The 14,942-nt window shown below is 37.4% G+C and overlaps 1 protein-coding gene across 1 annotated transcript in view; it reads left to right on the forward strand.

Moving 5' to 3' along the window:
- Window positions 1-13,951, forward strand: part of LOC131902567 (sulfotransferase 2A1-like) — a 34,767-nt gene extending 20,816 nt beyond the window's left edge. Inside the window, exons 4-6 of the mRNA XM_059253593.1 lie at window positions 2,162-2,256; window positions 9,235-9,412; window positions 13,839-13,951. Coding sequence (XP_059109576.1) covers window positions 2,162-2,256; window positions 9,235-9,412; window positions 13,839-13,951 — 386 coding nt within the window. The remainder of the gene's footprint in view (window positions 1-2,161; window positions 2,257-9,234; window positions 9,413-13,838) is intronic.
- Window positions 13,952-14,942: the final 991 nt, after the last annotated feature.

A 14,942-nucleotide genomic window follows, 5' to 3' on the forward strand; every position in this document is an offset into this window, starting at 1 on the left:
CTCATATATAAACACACAAACATATAGAAAAAGAAAAAATAAAATAAATCTTTCAAAAATTATTTCATTAACTACAAGTTTCTAGGGCCTTGTATATTCTCTAAATGTTCATGTATAACATTCTCTCTCTCTCTCTCTCTCTCTCTCTCTCTCTCTCTCTCTCTCTCTCTCTTCCTTTTCTACTCCCTGTCCTCTTTCTCCACCTCTTTCTCTCTACTTGATGACTTATTTCCTTCAATTCAATTAATTGTGATTATTAATGATGTCATACAACCTTGATTCATTCATTTGGTTTCACTCAACTGGTTATTGTATTGATGAGAATAATTCTTCCCAATGTCATACAAAATGACATTCTTCCCAACTCTATCTTTGAATCTTTCTGTTTTTCTAGGACCAGGAGACAGGTACTTATTTATCTGCTAATTGAAAATTACTCCCCACTAACACTCAGATCTTGTGGTTGTTTGTTGTTGGATAGGTCTATTAGGTCTCATCACTTGATACACATCAATTAAAAGGTAACAAAACAATAAATATCCAGGCTGATTAGTATGGTGCAAGCCTGCAATCACAACATTCATGGGACAGATTCAAATGAATCAATAGTTCAAGAGCATGCTTGTCTACATATCAAGATGGAGACAGCCTTGTTGAGATATTGTAACTCCAAATAAACACATATCTTTTAAAATGACTTTCTAGGCAGAACTACTTTTAATTATCAGCTACATATATGTCATTAGCTTATGCTTAGTGCCGTCCCTAAAATGCTTTTGCCTTTTTGTTTGTTTTCAGACAGGATCTGTTGTATCCCAGGTTGACCACAAATTTTCTATGTAATAGAAAAAGACATTGAACCTCTGGTCTTCTCTTGTCTTGACCTCCAGAGTTTTAGTCTTGCAGATGAACGCCACATTTGGCTTGGCTTTTAGGTTTTTTTTTGGATGTGCATAGGTATGTGTGTTTATGATGGTGTGGTTACAAATGTATAAATGTGGCTATTCTTGTGCCAAAGCTTGAGTGTGGAAGACAAACAACAACATCAGGTGTTGAGCCATAATTTCTACCTTGTTTGAGACAGAGTATCTTTCTTATTGTTCATCACTGTGTGTGCCAGATTAGCTGGTCCTGGTTGTCATAGAAGGAGCACTAGGGTAACAAATTTACTGCATCACCATTGTTGAATGGTTCCTGAGGATTCAAACTCAGGTCCTCACACATGCAAAAGAAATGTTTTTCATTGAGACATCACCTGAGCCCAGCTTTCAATCTCTTTAAGTGGCTTAATTCTGTCATGTATTGTACAATTTATTTTCCCTCTACTACTTCTCTGCAGATCATTTTCACCCAGCTTTCAATAAAAAATTCTGTCATGTATTGTGCATTTCACTTCCCTCTACTACTTCTCTGTAGATCATTTGACCCCAGCTTTCAATCAAATCTTAGATTCCTTGAATTCATGCATCCTACTGCTCTGACCCTTGCTTAACTCTTAACTTCACTTCTGACTTGATTTAGTTAGGTCTTCAGATAATCATGAAAAATGCAAGTGTGCAATGGCATCTGAGAAATGTAGAGAGAGCTCTAGACCAAGAACAGTTAGGACACTGTGACTGTTGAGAATACATCACAGTAGCCCTGGTAATGTAATTGAAGCTTTGGAGTGAAGGTGGCATGCTATTCCTGGAAGGTCTCTAGTAGTCTGTGTTTAGGAGGCTAGGGTATTGAGGAGTCACTATTGAGAAGTGGTGGAACCTTAGAGGTAGATGCCAGGATGAGGGGATCTCCCTCCAAAAGTGGTAAGATAGACCTTTAGACATGATGGTAATATAAAGTCTAAGCATGGCCATGCAAAGACCCCTCTGGCTTACTGTATTGGTATGATTGCTTTTCTCAAAATATGTCTCCATTATTGTAGCCCACCAGGAGGATGTCTCTATGAGGCATCAGGGGTAAAGCTGTGAGATGATAAGTTTACTAATGAACTTGATTTAATCAGGTCACTATCTGTGTTATGTGTTAAATGTCACGTTGTATACTGGAAACACAGTTTGATTTTTCTTAGTAAAGCTGTGTGCCATTTGCAGAAAAGAGAAGAATATCAGGCAGACCTCATTTCATTCTTTATAATCAACACTTTTCTCTTCCCTTCACATAGTGTTATGTGGATCATGGTTTGAGCACACCCGTGCCTGGCTGTCCATGAGAGAAAGTGACAACTTCCTGCTACTGAGCTACAAAGACATGAAACAGGTAGATTAAATTCTTACCTCAATCACAAGGTTTCTCACAAACTTACCCCATGCAGCACCTCACATTCTTCAGTATACCCATGTTAGTGTTAGGTCAATGAAGAGTCAATAAAATTGAGATTATGCCCTATGTCTTTTATTGAGCTGCATCTGGAATTTTCTCTCCAGCCTCCTTGTCCATCACCCACAACTTCTTTGTCCTACTCCACCATGGGATAGGGTGGGGTTGCTCACATTTGTACTATAGGGTTTTTGATTTTGTCTATGGAACACATTTGATACACCTGATAACTCAGTTGTCAGTGGGGAATTTGTAAAGCAGCTTCATTCCACTGTTGTGCCCAAATGTATGTCATCTCCCCTTGATGGCAACAAGAGGAACAAAGACAGGAAATCTGTGAATCATGGGAGAGCACAAGTGCTGAAGTCACATGAACAGCACTGAGTGCCTGGGTATCTAGGATATCCTTGTTTGTATGGTAGGATTGAGGTCAACCTTGACTAAAAGAGACATTGATTTACAAGATCATTAATTGAAATAATTTTAAGTTCATTTGTGTATTTTATTTTCATATAGTTAAAAATTTCTCCCTCTACTGATGGACACATAATAATGACACCAAGCATATAAGCACAAATATATTCAAATTTGATTAGCAACACAAAAGTTTAGGTAGTTTGGAAATTATCAGTGAAAGATAACCATCATTTATATATCACAGATAAAAATATCAATTGTAATTTTTACTGAACAAGAAAAAACATATGCAGTCTGTCAGAGAAAACACTTCTCATCCTTAGATTAGTTCAAAAATTTAGTTAAGAAGGAAAAGAAGAATTAAATTAAATTAAAAGGAAAAGAATCTTATAGCCACTGTGTACCTTTTAGAAGTAGACTCTGGTGATGATGAAGGTTACTGACAGCTGTAAATTTTTTGTTTTCATTTTTATTTCTCTTATAAAAATTTTTATTGTTTAAAAGAATTTTTAAATTTAAATGTATTTTGAATGTATTCTTTCTCTCCCACAATTTCTTCCAAATTTTCTCCTCCTCCTCATCCACACAAGCTTAAATTGTTTCTGAAAAACCAAACAAAATCCAAATAAAACAAAATTCCTCCTGAAAGAAAACAAAATGAAACAATAACCAAAAAACCCACTGAACTGCAACCAAATAAAAGCATACACACACACACACACACACACACACACACACACACACACAACTGTGGAGTCTAGTACATGTTGGTCATCTACTCCTTCACATGAAGACATTTCTGCAGTGGTTGATATATCCAGTGTCAATTCATTGGAGACAGTGGATTTTCCCTCTACCAGCAGGTATAAATGACAGTTCAGTTGTTAACCTTTACTCTAGTGGGTAGGTTTTCATTCATTTATTTTTAATAAATATAACAAAATAAAGTACAATATGATGAAATAATATTATCTCCTCTAAGTTGGACAAGACAAACCAATAGAAGGAAAACAGCACAAGAGAAGGCACAAGCAGAGACCCACATTATCATACATCCAGGAAGACCACAAAATTAATAATCTGTGGCCCTAACATATAAGCAGAGGATTGGTGCAGACTGGTGTGGCACTATGCATGCTGCTCCAGTCTGTGGGTTCATATGAGCTTTTCTTTTTTTTTCTTTTTTTTTTTTTTTCGAGACAGGGTTTCTCTGTGTAGCTTTGCGCCTTTCCTGGGACTCACTTGGTAGTCCAGGCTGGCCTCGAACTCACAGAGATCCGCCTGGCTCTGCCTCCCGAGTGCTGGGATTAAAGGCGTGTGCCACCACCGCCCGGCCATATGAGCTTTTCTTATGTTGATGTGGATGGTCATGTTTTCTTAGTGTCCTCCCTCTTCTCTGGCTCTAACACTCTTCCTTCTCCTGAGAGTTGTCTGAGATTTAAAGTGAGAGATTTGGTAGAGACATACCATTTAGGGCTGATTGTTCAAAAGTATCTCAAACTCTGTGTATTCTCTGTCTGTGGATCTCTATTTTTCTCCTCAACTGTTTTGGGAGAAAACTTCTCCGATGGCGGCTGTACAAAGCACTATTCAGAGCGTAGCAGATCACCATCTGGAGTCATTTTGTCACGAATTTTTCAGACCAGTATTATTTGATTTTACCCTAGGTTCCCAGTCTGTCTAGTCTCTGGTCCACAAAGCAGTGTCAGCTGTGTGTCCCATCTCATAGAGTAGGCCTTAAGTAAAATCAGTTATTTTCATATCAATCACGTCAATGGTTACTCTCATGAGCTTTGTGGCATCATTGCCCTAGCTTATCTTGTAGGTAGGACTATGTAATAGGAAGTTTCCTGTCCCAACCACCTTGTCCCAAATAACTAACTCAGAGGCTGAATGTGAACTATAAATGCTCAGCTGATAGCTCAGGTTTGTAAGTAGCTAAGTCTTACCTTTAAATCAACCCATTTTATTAATGTATGTATTGTCAGGTGTCTCATGGCTTTACCTGTCCTCTACCATGTCTTGTTTCCTGATCAGCTGGCTGGCATATCTCCTGAATCTGCTCTCCTTCCAATCATTTTCAATTTGGTTTTACTGCCTAACTTTCTGCCCAGCTACTGGTCTGTCAGCTCTTTATTAATCAATATGAGTAATACATATTCATATTCTAGAAAAGATTGTTACAGATAATTTTCCCCTATTTGTCTAATTAAAAAGGAAGGTTTTCCCCTTAATAGAGTAAAACTATATACAGCTAAAACAGTTATTAAGTAAGAATTAGAGTAATCGTATCTGATCCATTTACATTTGGCAAAATTAGAGAAAATACTTAATTATCTATCTTATCTTGGTCTGTCTAAAATTTTGTATCTAATTTACTATCTATTATAACTAAGGAAAACTATAATTATAACTAGTCTTCAACTCCATCAAAGACGCCAGAAGGGTAAAAAGTTACCTAATGGCAGGGCATCAGGTTGCCTGGACAGTCACCCAAAGGTCATCTGTAACACTGGGGCATCCAATGCTGGCCTTCAGGCCAAGTATATCTGACAGACTTTCCTGTTAAGCAGGGAATATTGAAGGACTGTCCTACACTATCTTGGCAAAGTTCAGCAGTCACATTTCTAGCACCCTGATGGTCAAGTTTAGACAGTAACTGTTATCAATTGAGGCAATGTCAGTTTCTTTACCTCTGTGGATAGCTTTTTCCATAAAGAAAACAAACTCCATATAGAATTTCTTTGATGCCCATCATCCTCTTTAAAGTAATTGTTGATTACTGTCTCACTGTCAGAAAAGTCTATGTTCTTAAAACATTTTAAATATTCTGTAGGTCTTTGAAGTGTTTGAAGATTGCCTATCTAAATGAAATATACCTATGTATACCTATAAGACCTAACACAACTATTCATTTGCTATTATAGATGACTATTAATCTATATTTCTTAACTATATATTACATTTTAAAATTAGCAGCATAAACATAATACTTGAAACAAGAGTTGAAATATACATACATTATAACAAAATTAACTTTAAATTTGTATCAATAAACCAAAATCCATATCAATATCAAACACATAAGATTAATGTTTGTTTGTTTTTTTGGATTAAAGTAGATTCAATAGTCTACCCTTTTATCCTATCATTTCTATACCCCCTTTATCTTTTTCAGAACAAGATTCCTGAATCTAACCTCTTTCATTTGTCTTTTTTTCTGACCATTATGTATAACAACTTGTAGCCAACCCTCCAAATAATGACAATCATAGTGTGTTATTGGGAACATGGGTGTAATTCTCCAGACTATTTGCAGTTGATTTTGACTTCTGGTAATCTTTTGGGGATCCTGAGAAAACTCAGGATTATGGTCAAGTTCTGACTGAAGTATTTGTGAAGCTGGATCATCTCAGCCAGCAGCCTTGAAGTTGTTCTGATGCAGAACTCAGAGGGAACTGCAACAGAGGGCCTCTCAAACATTACATCAGCTGGGTAACCCTTTCCACTGGAGATTTTTCAGGGGGTCTTTCTCATTCAAACCTGATTTTTCTTAACCCTGAATGACTCCAGAGCCTCTCATTTCCTGTGGAAATAAAATCAGAATTTCTTTCCCAAAGTAACATATCTTTTGACTTAAATTTTGAGGTCAAGATAGTTTTAAAATATATAGGTTGGTTTAATGTAGCAACTTTCATAATGAAATGTTTTTTTGCAGTTCTCATTTGCTGATGAGTAGTCAAAAATTTAAAGAGAATACAATAGCATACAGTATACAGACTCTCAGTGTGTTTTCCGTATTTATATGGCATGTTGTTTAAGGAAATTTCTTTTTTTAAAAAACTATATTTTTTTAATCAACGACCATATATATTCTTTTTTTCTCTCTTCCAAGCCTATACATATTTTTAAACACACTGTGACCTGCTTAGAGGCTCTCTTTAAAATTCTGTCCTTATTAAACATGGATAACTTTTCTGTCTCCATGAACAAAAAAAGTGCTATGTAAATTAGATCACAGAATGCTCACACTAGCTCCTCCCCTTCAGTTCCCTGAGAGTCTAGTCTTATGGCAGAGGCGTGTTTACCATCAGCATTGGGAGCCATGTTTACTTCCTGATCTCTGGGAAGTTTCTAGTTCCATGCTGCCACATAGTAGCATGCTGCCAGCTGCTCATAAGCCCCATGTAAGTATTTGGTACTAGGGCCTCTTAAAAGAGCCACCGCCTATTATTGTTCCTAGCACTAAGCCTGAAAGCCATCTCTTAAAGGAGCCATGCCTGTGCTCACTGCCAGCAAACCAAGACCACTGGCAAATAAGTCACTATCAGCAATGCTTGACTACATTCTTGTGTGTCTAAGTTCCTTTTTTCAATTATTACTAAGAAAGTTCTATTAAGAAATTTTATATTCATTTTACATACCAACCACAGATACCCCTCTCCTCCTTCCTCTTGCACCCCTGCATTCACCCCCAACCCAACCCACATTCCCCCCTCCTCCAAGGCAAGGTCTTTCCACGGGAATCAGCTGAGCCTGGTACAGTAAGTTTAGACAGGTCCAAGCCCCTCCTCCCTGCAACAAGGCTGTGCAAGTTGTCCCACTATAGACACTGGGCTCCAAAATGCATGCTCAAGCACCAGGGACAGATCCTGAACCGACTTCCTGGAGGCCCCCTAAACAGTTCAAACTAAACAACAGTCTCACTCATCCAGAGGGCCTAGTTCAGTATGGGAGCTCCACAGCTATTGGTCCACAGTTCATGCATTTCCAGTAGTTTGGCTGGCTGTCTCTGTAAGTTTCCACATCGTGGTCTTGATGTCCCTTGCTCATAGAATCCCTCTCTCTCTCATCAATTGGACTCCTGGAACTCGGCCCTTCTCCTGGCCGTGGATCTCTGCATCTGCTTCCATCAGTCACGGGATGAAAGCTCTATGATGACAGTTAGGATAATCACCCATCTGATCACTGAAGTAGGCCAGTTCAGGCACCCTCTCAACTATTGCTAATAGTCTAAAGTGGAGTCATCCTTGTGTATTCCTGGGAACTTCTTTAGCACTCTGTTTCTCCCTATTCCCATGATGTTTTCATTTATCATGTTATTTCTTTCATTGCTCTCCCAGTCTGTTCCTGTTCCAGCTCAAACCTGCCATTCCACTATGTTCTCATCCTCCCTTCCTTGCCCTCCATTAGCCCCTCACCCCTAGTTTGCTCATGTAGATATCATCCATTTCTTCTTCTCTGAGTGATCCATGCATCCCTCCTAGAATCCTCCCTGCTGGCTAGCCTCCCTGGAGTTGCCTGTTGCAGTCTAGATATCCTTTGCTTGAAATCTGGTATCCACATATGAGTGAGTACATACCATGTTTGTCCTTCTGAGTCTAGGTTACCTCACTCAGGATGATATTTTCTACTTCCATACATTTGCCTGAAAATTTCATGATGTCATTGTTTTTACTGCTGAGTAGTACTCCAATGTGTGTATGTGCCACATTTTCTTCATCCATTCTTTGTTTGAGGGACACCAGGTTGTTTCCAGGTCTGGCTATTATGAACAATGCTGCTGTGAATATAGTTGTGTCCTTGTAGTATGATTGAGCATTCCTTGAGTATATGCTAAAGAAGGCTATAGCTGGGTCTTAAAGAAGATTGATTCCCAATTTTCTTTGAAACCACCATACTGATTTCCAGAGTGGCTGTACAAGTTTGCACTCCCATCAACAGTGGAGGAGTGTTTGCTTTCCTCCACATCCTCTCCAACATAAGCTGTCATCAGCGTTTTTGATCATGGTATCTCATAGTCATTTTTATTTGCATTTTCCTGATGACTAAAGATGTTGAGCAATTCCTTAAATGTCTTTAGGCTATTTGAGATAAATCTGTTGATAATTCTCTGTTTAGCTCTGTAGCCCATTTTCTAATTGAATTGTTAGGTATTTTGATGTCTAGTTTCTTGAGTTCTTTACATATTTTGGAGATCAGCCCTCTGTCAGATATGGGGTTGGTGAAGATCTTTTCTCAATCAATAGGCTGTCATTTTGTCTTATTGACTGTGTCCTTTGCCCTACAAAAGCTTCTAAGTTTCAGGAGGTCCCATATATTAATTGTCGCTCTCAGTGTCTGTGCTACTGGTGTTATATTTAGGAAGTGCTCTCCTGTGCTAAAACATGCACGACTTCTTCCTACTTTCCCTTTTGTCAAGTTCAGTGTAACTGGATTTATGTTAAGGTCTTTGATCCACTTGGACTTGAGTTTTGTGCGTGGTGACAGATATGGATCTATTTGCAATCTTCTCCATGTTGACATTCAGTTATGCCAGCACCATTTGTTGATGGTTTCTTTTTTCCATTGTATAGTTTTGGCTTCTTTGTCAATATTCAGGTGTTCATAGTTGTGCCAATTAATGTCCCTTTTCACCCTCCATCCATAGTTCCCATCTCTGCATCTGTTCTCTCAGAGCTTTCTGTTGATTATCTTTATTTTTGTTTCTTCTTCTTTTAGGACACAAAGAGCACCATAAAGAAGATTTGTGACTTCCTAGGAAAAAGATTAGAGCCAGATGAGCTGGATATGGTCCTCAAGTACAGCTCCTTCCAAGCCATGAAGGAAAATAAAATGTCCAATTTCAGTCTCCTGACAAAAAATGTGGCTGCTAATGATTTGGTTCTCTTGAGAAAAGGTGAAGAAATTTTTGAGCTTTAAATGATGTCAGAACATGTGAAGGGCTTGGTGTTTTAAAAAGACTCTAAGAAAAAGTTGGGAATGTTTCAGAAGTCATTGCTCATCATATCATAGTTTCTCACAGACCTTAAGATGAGTCATTCCATGGTGATGATGTAGGCTTCAGTAGCTCTGAAAAAATTGATTTATTCTGGCTGAGCATCTTGGGTTTGCAAATGGTTGTGTCCAATACCCTAAATGGAAAACAAAAGGGTAGACGTGTTGCAATGAGGTCTGGTAAGGATTCTTATATCATAAAAATCTAAAGAAAACATGTAGTGCATAGGGCCAAACATATACCTGGGATGATAACCACAGAAAAACTTCCATTCATGGCTGGAAAAGATGTCGAACATGTCAAAATTGCTGTCCCACACTAGGGTGAGAATAGACCCCATAAAGACTGAGCAAATTATTTACCAATATTACAATCTGATGATGTTTATTAACTTAAAATGAGATTTCTTCAGGGTCAGGGCTACTCAGTTTGTTCTGAATGCCTCTCCAGGAATGGGAATATACATCTTCTCTATGTCTGTGCTATCTCTCTATGCTTGGTGCAGATTGAGGGTATGGTTTAATAGCTGTAAAGTTAAGGAACAACTTTGCCAGAAAGAATCACACCTCGAGTGTCACCTTTAACTAGTTAGCAAATAATTAGTGAGGTGGGACTTGGCATTGAAGAAGGAATGAATCAGATGTCAGGTCTTTGGGGACAAGTAAAGAACATGGGTATACATGCAGCAAGTGGAGAGTTATGTTTTATGGGTTTAATTTTCTTCTTCTAATAATTTACAGGCTTCAGCCTTAACCTCCAATCCTCCTCTACCTAGATTATAAGGATCATGTCATAGAATATAAAGACATCAGAAGTATACATATAGAGAAGTAAGTTAAAGTGGTTACCAGATTGCATTTAATCCAATATTCCTAGTGTCCTCACAAGAGGAAGTTTGGGCTCAGATTTGAGCACACATACATGTCACCTCAAAAATATGGTCATCTATATACTATGGACTGAGACCTTTGGAGAATCCACTACTTTTGACAGATAACCTCAGACTGCTGTGCTCCAGACTCTATGGAGACAGAGTTGTCTGCACTAGAACTGAAGGTAACACATAAGAAGAGAAGTTACCCATTCTTGGATTTCTTGCAATAAATCCGAATTTGGCCGAAGCAAAACAGTATGTATACATAAAAGGCTTTAATGAAAGCCAAAAGGAATGAAGTGGCTTGTTTAATAGGGAAAGGCTATGGGAACTAACATGTAAAAGTTTTGTCAGGCCGGGTGGTGGTGGTGGTGGCGGCGGCGGCGGCGGTGTACGCCTTTAATTCCAGCACTTGGGAGGCAGAGCCAGGCACATCTCTGTGAGTTTGAGGCCAGCCTGGTCTCCAAAGTGAGTTCCAGGAAAGGCACAAAGCTACACAGAGACACGCTGTCTCAAAAAATAAAAAACAACAAAAAAAAAAGTTTTGTCAGAAACACACTTGAGCTGATGCAATAGAATTAAGGACACAATTCTGTGAAGATATCTGTCATTTCCTTTTTTCCATGTAGACTCTTCTAGGATGAGACCACAATGGAATTGTAGTTAAGTCTCTTCCAAAAGATTGTATTTTTTGTGTATTATATATGTCATTTCTGTCAAAAAAAATGATGTGACTCTGTAAGTCCTTTATAATTTATTGTAGTGACTATATATGACATCCATTTCTTCTACATTAGAAGATAATTTTTACTGTGGGGATTTTTCTTGTACTCACACTCATTATAAGCCATGAGTAGGGCTGGAGGGATAGCTCATCCATTAAAGGCTAGGCTCACAACCAAAAATATAAGCCATGAGTCCCACTGGAAACCAGGTCATTTAAGGGGGAGACCAACTTCATTATTTACCTCACCCTGATTCATGACTTCATAATAGAGGTTGCTGAGATGGATATCTGGGAAATACTTTTAAAAGAATAAGATGCTTGAGCATAATGTTGGTCTTTTCAATTCCTACATCAGGTTGGTTCCTTTTTTTTTAAATTGAAGGTATGAGTGATCAAAGATTAATTCTAAAATTAATTGAATTACTTACCAGTAGATACTTAATTCCCTAAATCATAATGCATGAAAAGCTTTGCTAACTGCTATACTGACCTTAAGTGGGAGGAATTCTCTAGACCTATTTTCACTGTCCTTTAGTTGATCTTCTCAGGATCCAAGAAAAATCCCTTTTCTTGCCTCTGAAGAGCTACTCTTTACCTGGGAGACTCAGTTATTTGACTTGGTGGGATGAATTTGGTTTTAAGCTTCAAGTAATAATTATGTATAAACAACTTTGATCATTATGATTCCATATTTAGATACTACAGACTAGAGAGATAGTCATTCGACATTGTCACAATGAAGACATGTGGAAGAAAACATCTTCTGACAAACTTCATAGGTTTTGGAACTCAATACTTCACATTGGATGTTTCCTAAATAGAATGCTTGAGCCATTAATCATTTTCACTCATGTCCTTAGAAGGCATTAATCTGAGACACAGAGGGAAATAGACCTAGAATGAAGCCTACTATCTGCAGGCCAATAAAAAATCGGGAAAGACTGGACAACAAACGTTTGTGAGACTGGCAGCATCCATAACTATGAGGAAGTTCCTTTCCAACAAGACTTAAGCCACCAAAAATTAGGGTTATCCTGTCCCCTGACACACCAGAGTTTGAAGAGATTTTTAAGATGAACACATGAAGAGAAATATATGCTTATAATGTGCTCAGGATTTTGATATAATTTGGCTTACAACTTCATGTCTGTACCTGCAAAGACATGCTTCTCTCATCTGGGCTGATTCAATCAATGTGGGTAGACATTGAATTGACTGAGATTCTGGTAGCTCAGCATCCAGTCTGGCTTATGAAGAGCCAGGGGTGCTATGGGAAACAATAAAGAAATTTATTCCAATAATGAAGTAAATAACAAACGTGAGAGTAGCAATGGATACCGATAGATTCCCATCTTAACAGATGACACTCTTATACTCATATCAATTAATGGCATATTATTTGAATATGGTGTACCAATAATTACCATTTAATTTTGAACAGCATATATTTTCTTTAATAATACCACTGGGAATGTGAAGTTAACTTAAATGATACATAAGAAATACAACGTAATTAGGAATAGCATGACTTCTGCTATCAGTCTTTTTGGCTTCAAGTCTATATCCATCACTATCAATCTGTGTATCATCTCAAGGACTAATTTTTCCTCTTCTGCAAAATGAAAACAAGGCCAGTACCTTCCTTCCTCATTCATAAAAGCTTTCAACAATTCCATACTGAGTATGTTCTATGTGTCTGTTATTATTTGATGAATGAAGCCTTTGCTGATGAAAAAAACATTTTACAGTTTAAATATATTAGATACATATTTGAGGCATCTTTACAAAAAGAAAATTCATCAAAATTTGAGAGTTATAAAATAAAGACAGCAAGGATGGGGCCTGCAGAATACTACATGAAGGGAAGATAGAAAGAGGTGTTCACAGTTGCATAAATTAGGAAACCAAAGAACAAGAAGTGAGTATATGGAAGACATCAGCATTCTACAAAAAAGGAACACACAATTCAATAATAGAGATGGACAATTTGTCATCTTTAATGTCAAAACTAAAGACATACTAGAAAGGAGTGGTGACAACCAAAGTCTGGTGAAAAGATCATGTATGTCTTCATGCATCACCAGACACCATGGTGATTGAAAACAGAAATCTTGGAATGTTCTCAGCTGGCAGTATCTGGGTCTCTTGCATCTGATGAAAGCATCAAGATAATTGGCATATAGCTCACAACAATGTGCATCTCCAGCTTAAAGGATCCTATGCCTTAAAGCTCTGCAGGAACCTGCATTCATGTATATCTACACACATACAATTAAACTTAATTTTAAAGATCTTTTAAAAATTGCTTGCATGTTTTATAGAACTTTTAAAAGTGTACACTAAAATTAAGAAAGAACAATTGAAATCTGTTTGGATAATTGAAATAAGAAACTCTGTTGAGTAGTTGGACAGTGTGATGGATGCAGGTGTAGTGGGAAGCAAGAATAATCTCAACATCTAAAAGGTAGAGCTAGTGTGGAAGCTATTAGAGTATATAGCTGATATGATGAGAAAGAATAAGGGGTTACATTATCACCACAGACTTAGAAGATTGATGTATATTATTTCAAGAAAATAAGATATATTCTCCAGGAAGTCACCGGTACTTCTACTTTACTAACTTTGTGGTTCTTGTCAAGCAGATGGTAAAAGCATGTGAAGGAAAGACTGAGAGCAGTGTTGAGATCATCATTAACCCAACTATGTATCTGCTTCACATTTTCTAGGCATGGCTGGGGACTGGAAGAATCACTTTACAGTTGCTCAAGCTGAAGCCTTTGATGAAGTATTCCAGGAGAAAATGGCCGGTTTCCCTTCAGGGTTGTTCCCATGGGAATAAATTGTTAAATTTATTTATATATAAAGAGTGGTATTTATTTTCCTGTTCTTGTATATGATAATTACTGAGTGTTGTCACAGAATAAATCCTGTTATTGAATTTTAGAGTTTTTTTTTTTTTTAGATATTAAGTGGTAGAAGTATTAGGAGTGGTAATAGTAGTGGAGGTAGCTGTTTTTTCTTTTTCTTTTTTTTTTTGTGTGTGTGTGTCCCCATATTTTTGTGTATAGTACCTTCAGAGGTATCAAGAGCTCATTGGTTCCCATGGAGTTATAGTTATATAATGCTATAAGCTACCTGCTTTGTGTCTTGGAACTGAACTCAAGTCCTCAATAAGGGCAGTGCAGTTTTCTTGACCTCAGCATCATCTCTCCAGCTGTGAATCTTGGAGTTTTGAGTCATCAAATATTTGCTTCTTTTATTAATGGTTTGTTATACATTATCAGCTAACTCCAATATGCTTCATGGAATCCCAGCTTAAAACAATCTTTGAAACATTTTAAACATAAAAAAATTACATGAATTTTAAAATTTTTATTCTGTGACTTTTGTGCAAAAGAAATTAAAAAAAATATATTTCTAGAGAATTTGAAACTTCATTCAAATAGCCTAAGGTATATTAAGACGTTTATAAACTTACATTTTTGCTCAGTATTTTATATCAGTATTTCACTTTTTCTTTTTTTGTAACTTTTAGTAAGTGTATAAAATACTGGGTTACACTATGAAATTTATAACAAACATGCACATCATTGTAATTTACTCAGTATTGCTGTGGATGATTGATTGATAAATAAAATGCTGACTGGCCCTTAGCCAGGCAGGAAGTATAGGTGGGGAGAGAGAATTCTGGAAAGTGGAATGCTGAGGCAGGGAGACACTGCCAGCGGCCAAGAGGAGAAGCAGAATGTAAGATACCAGTAAGCCACAAGCCACGTGGCAAGGTATAGATTTATAGAAATGGGTTAATTTAAGATATAAGAACAGATAGT

Source organism: Peromyscus eremicus, chromosome 1, assembly GCF_949786415.1.
Source record: "Peromyscus eremicus chromosome 1, PerEre_H2_v1, whole genome shotgun sequence".
NCBI classification, from domain to species: domain Eukaryota; kingdom Metazoa; phylum Chordata; class Mammalia; order Rodentia; family Cricetidae; genus Peromyscus; species Peromyscus eremicus.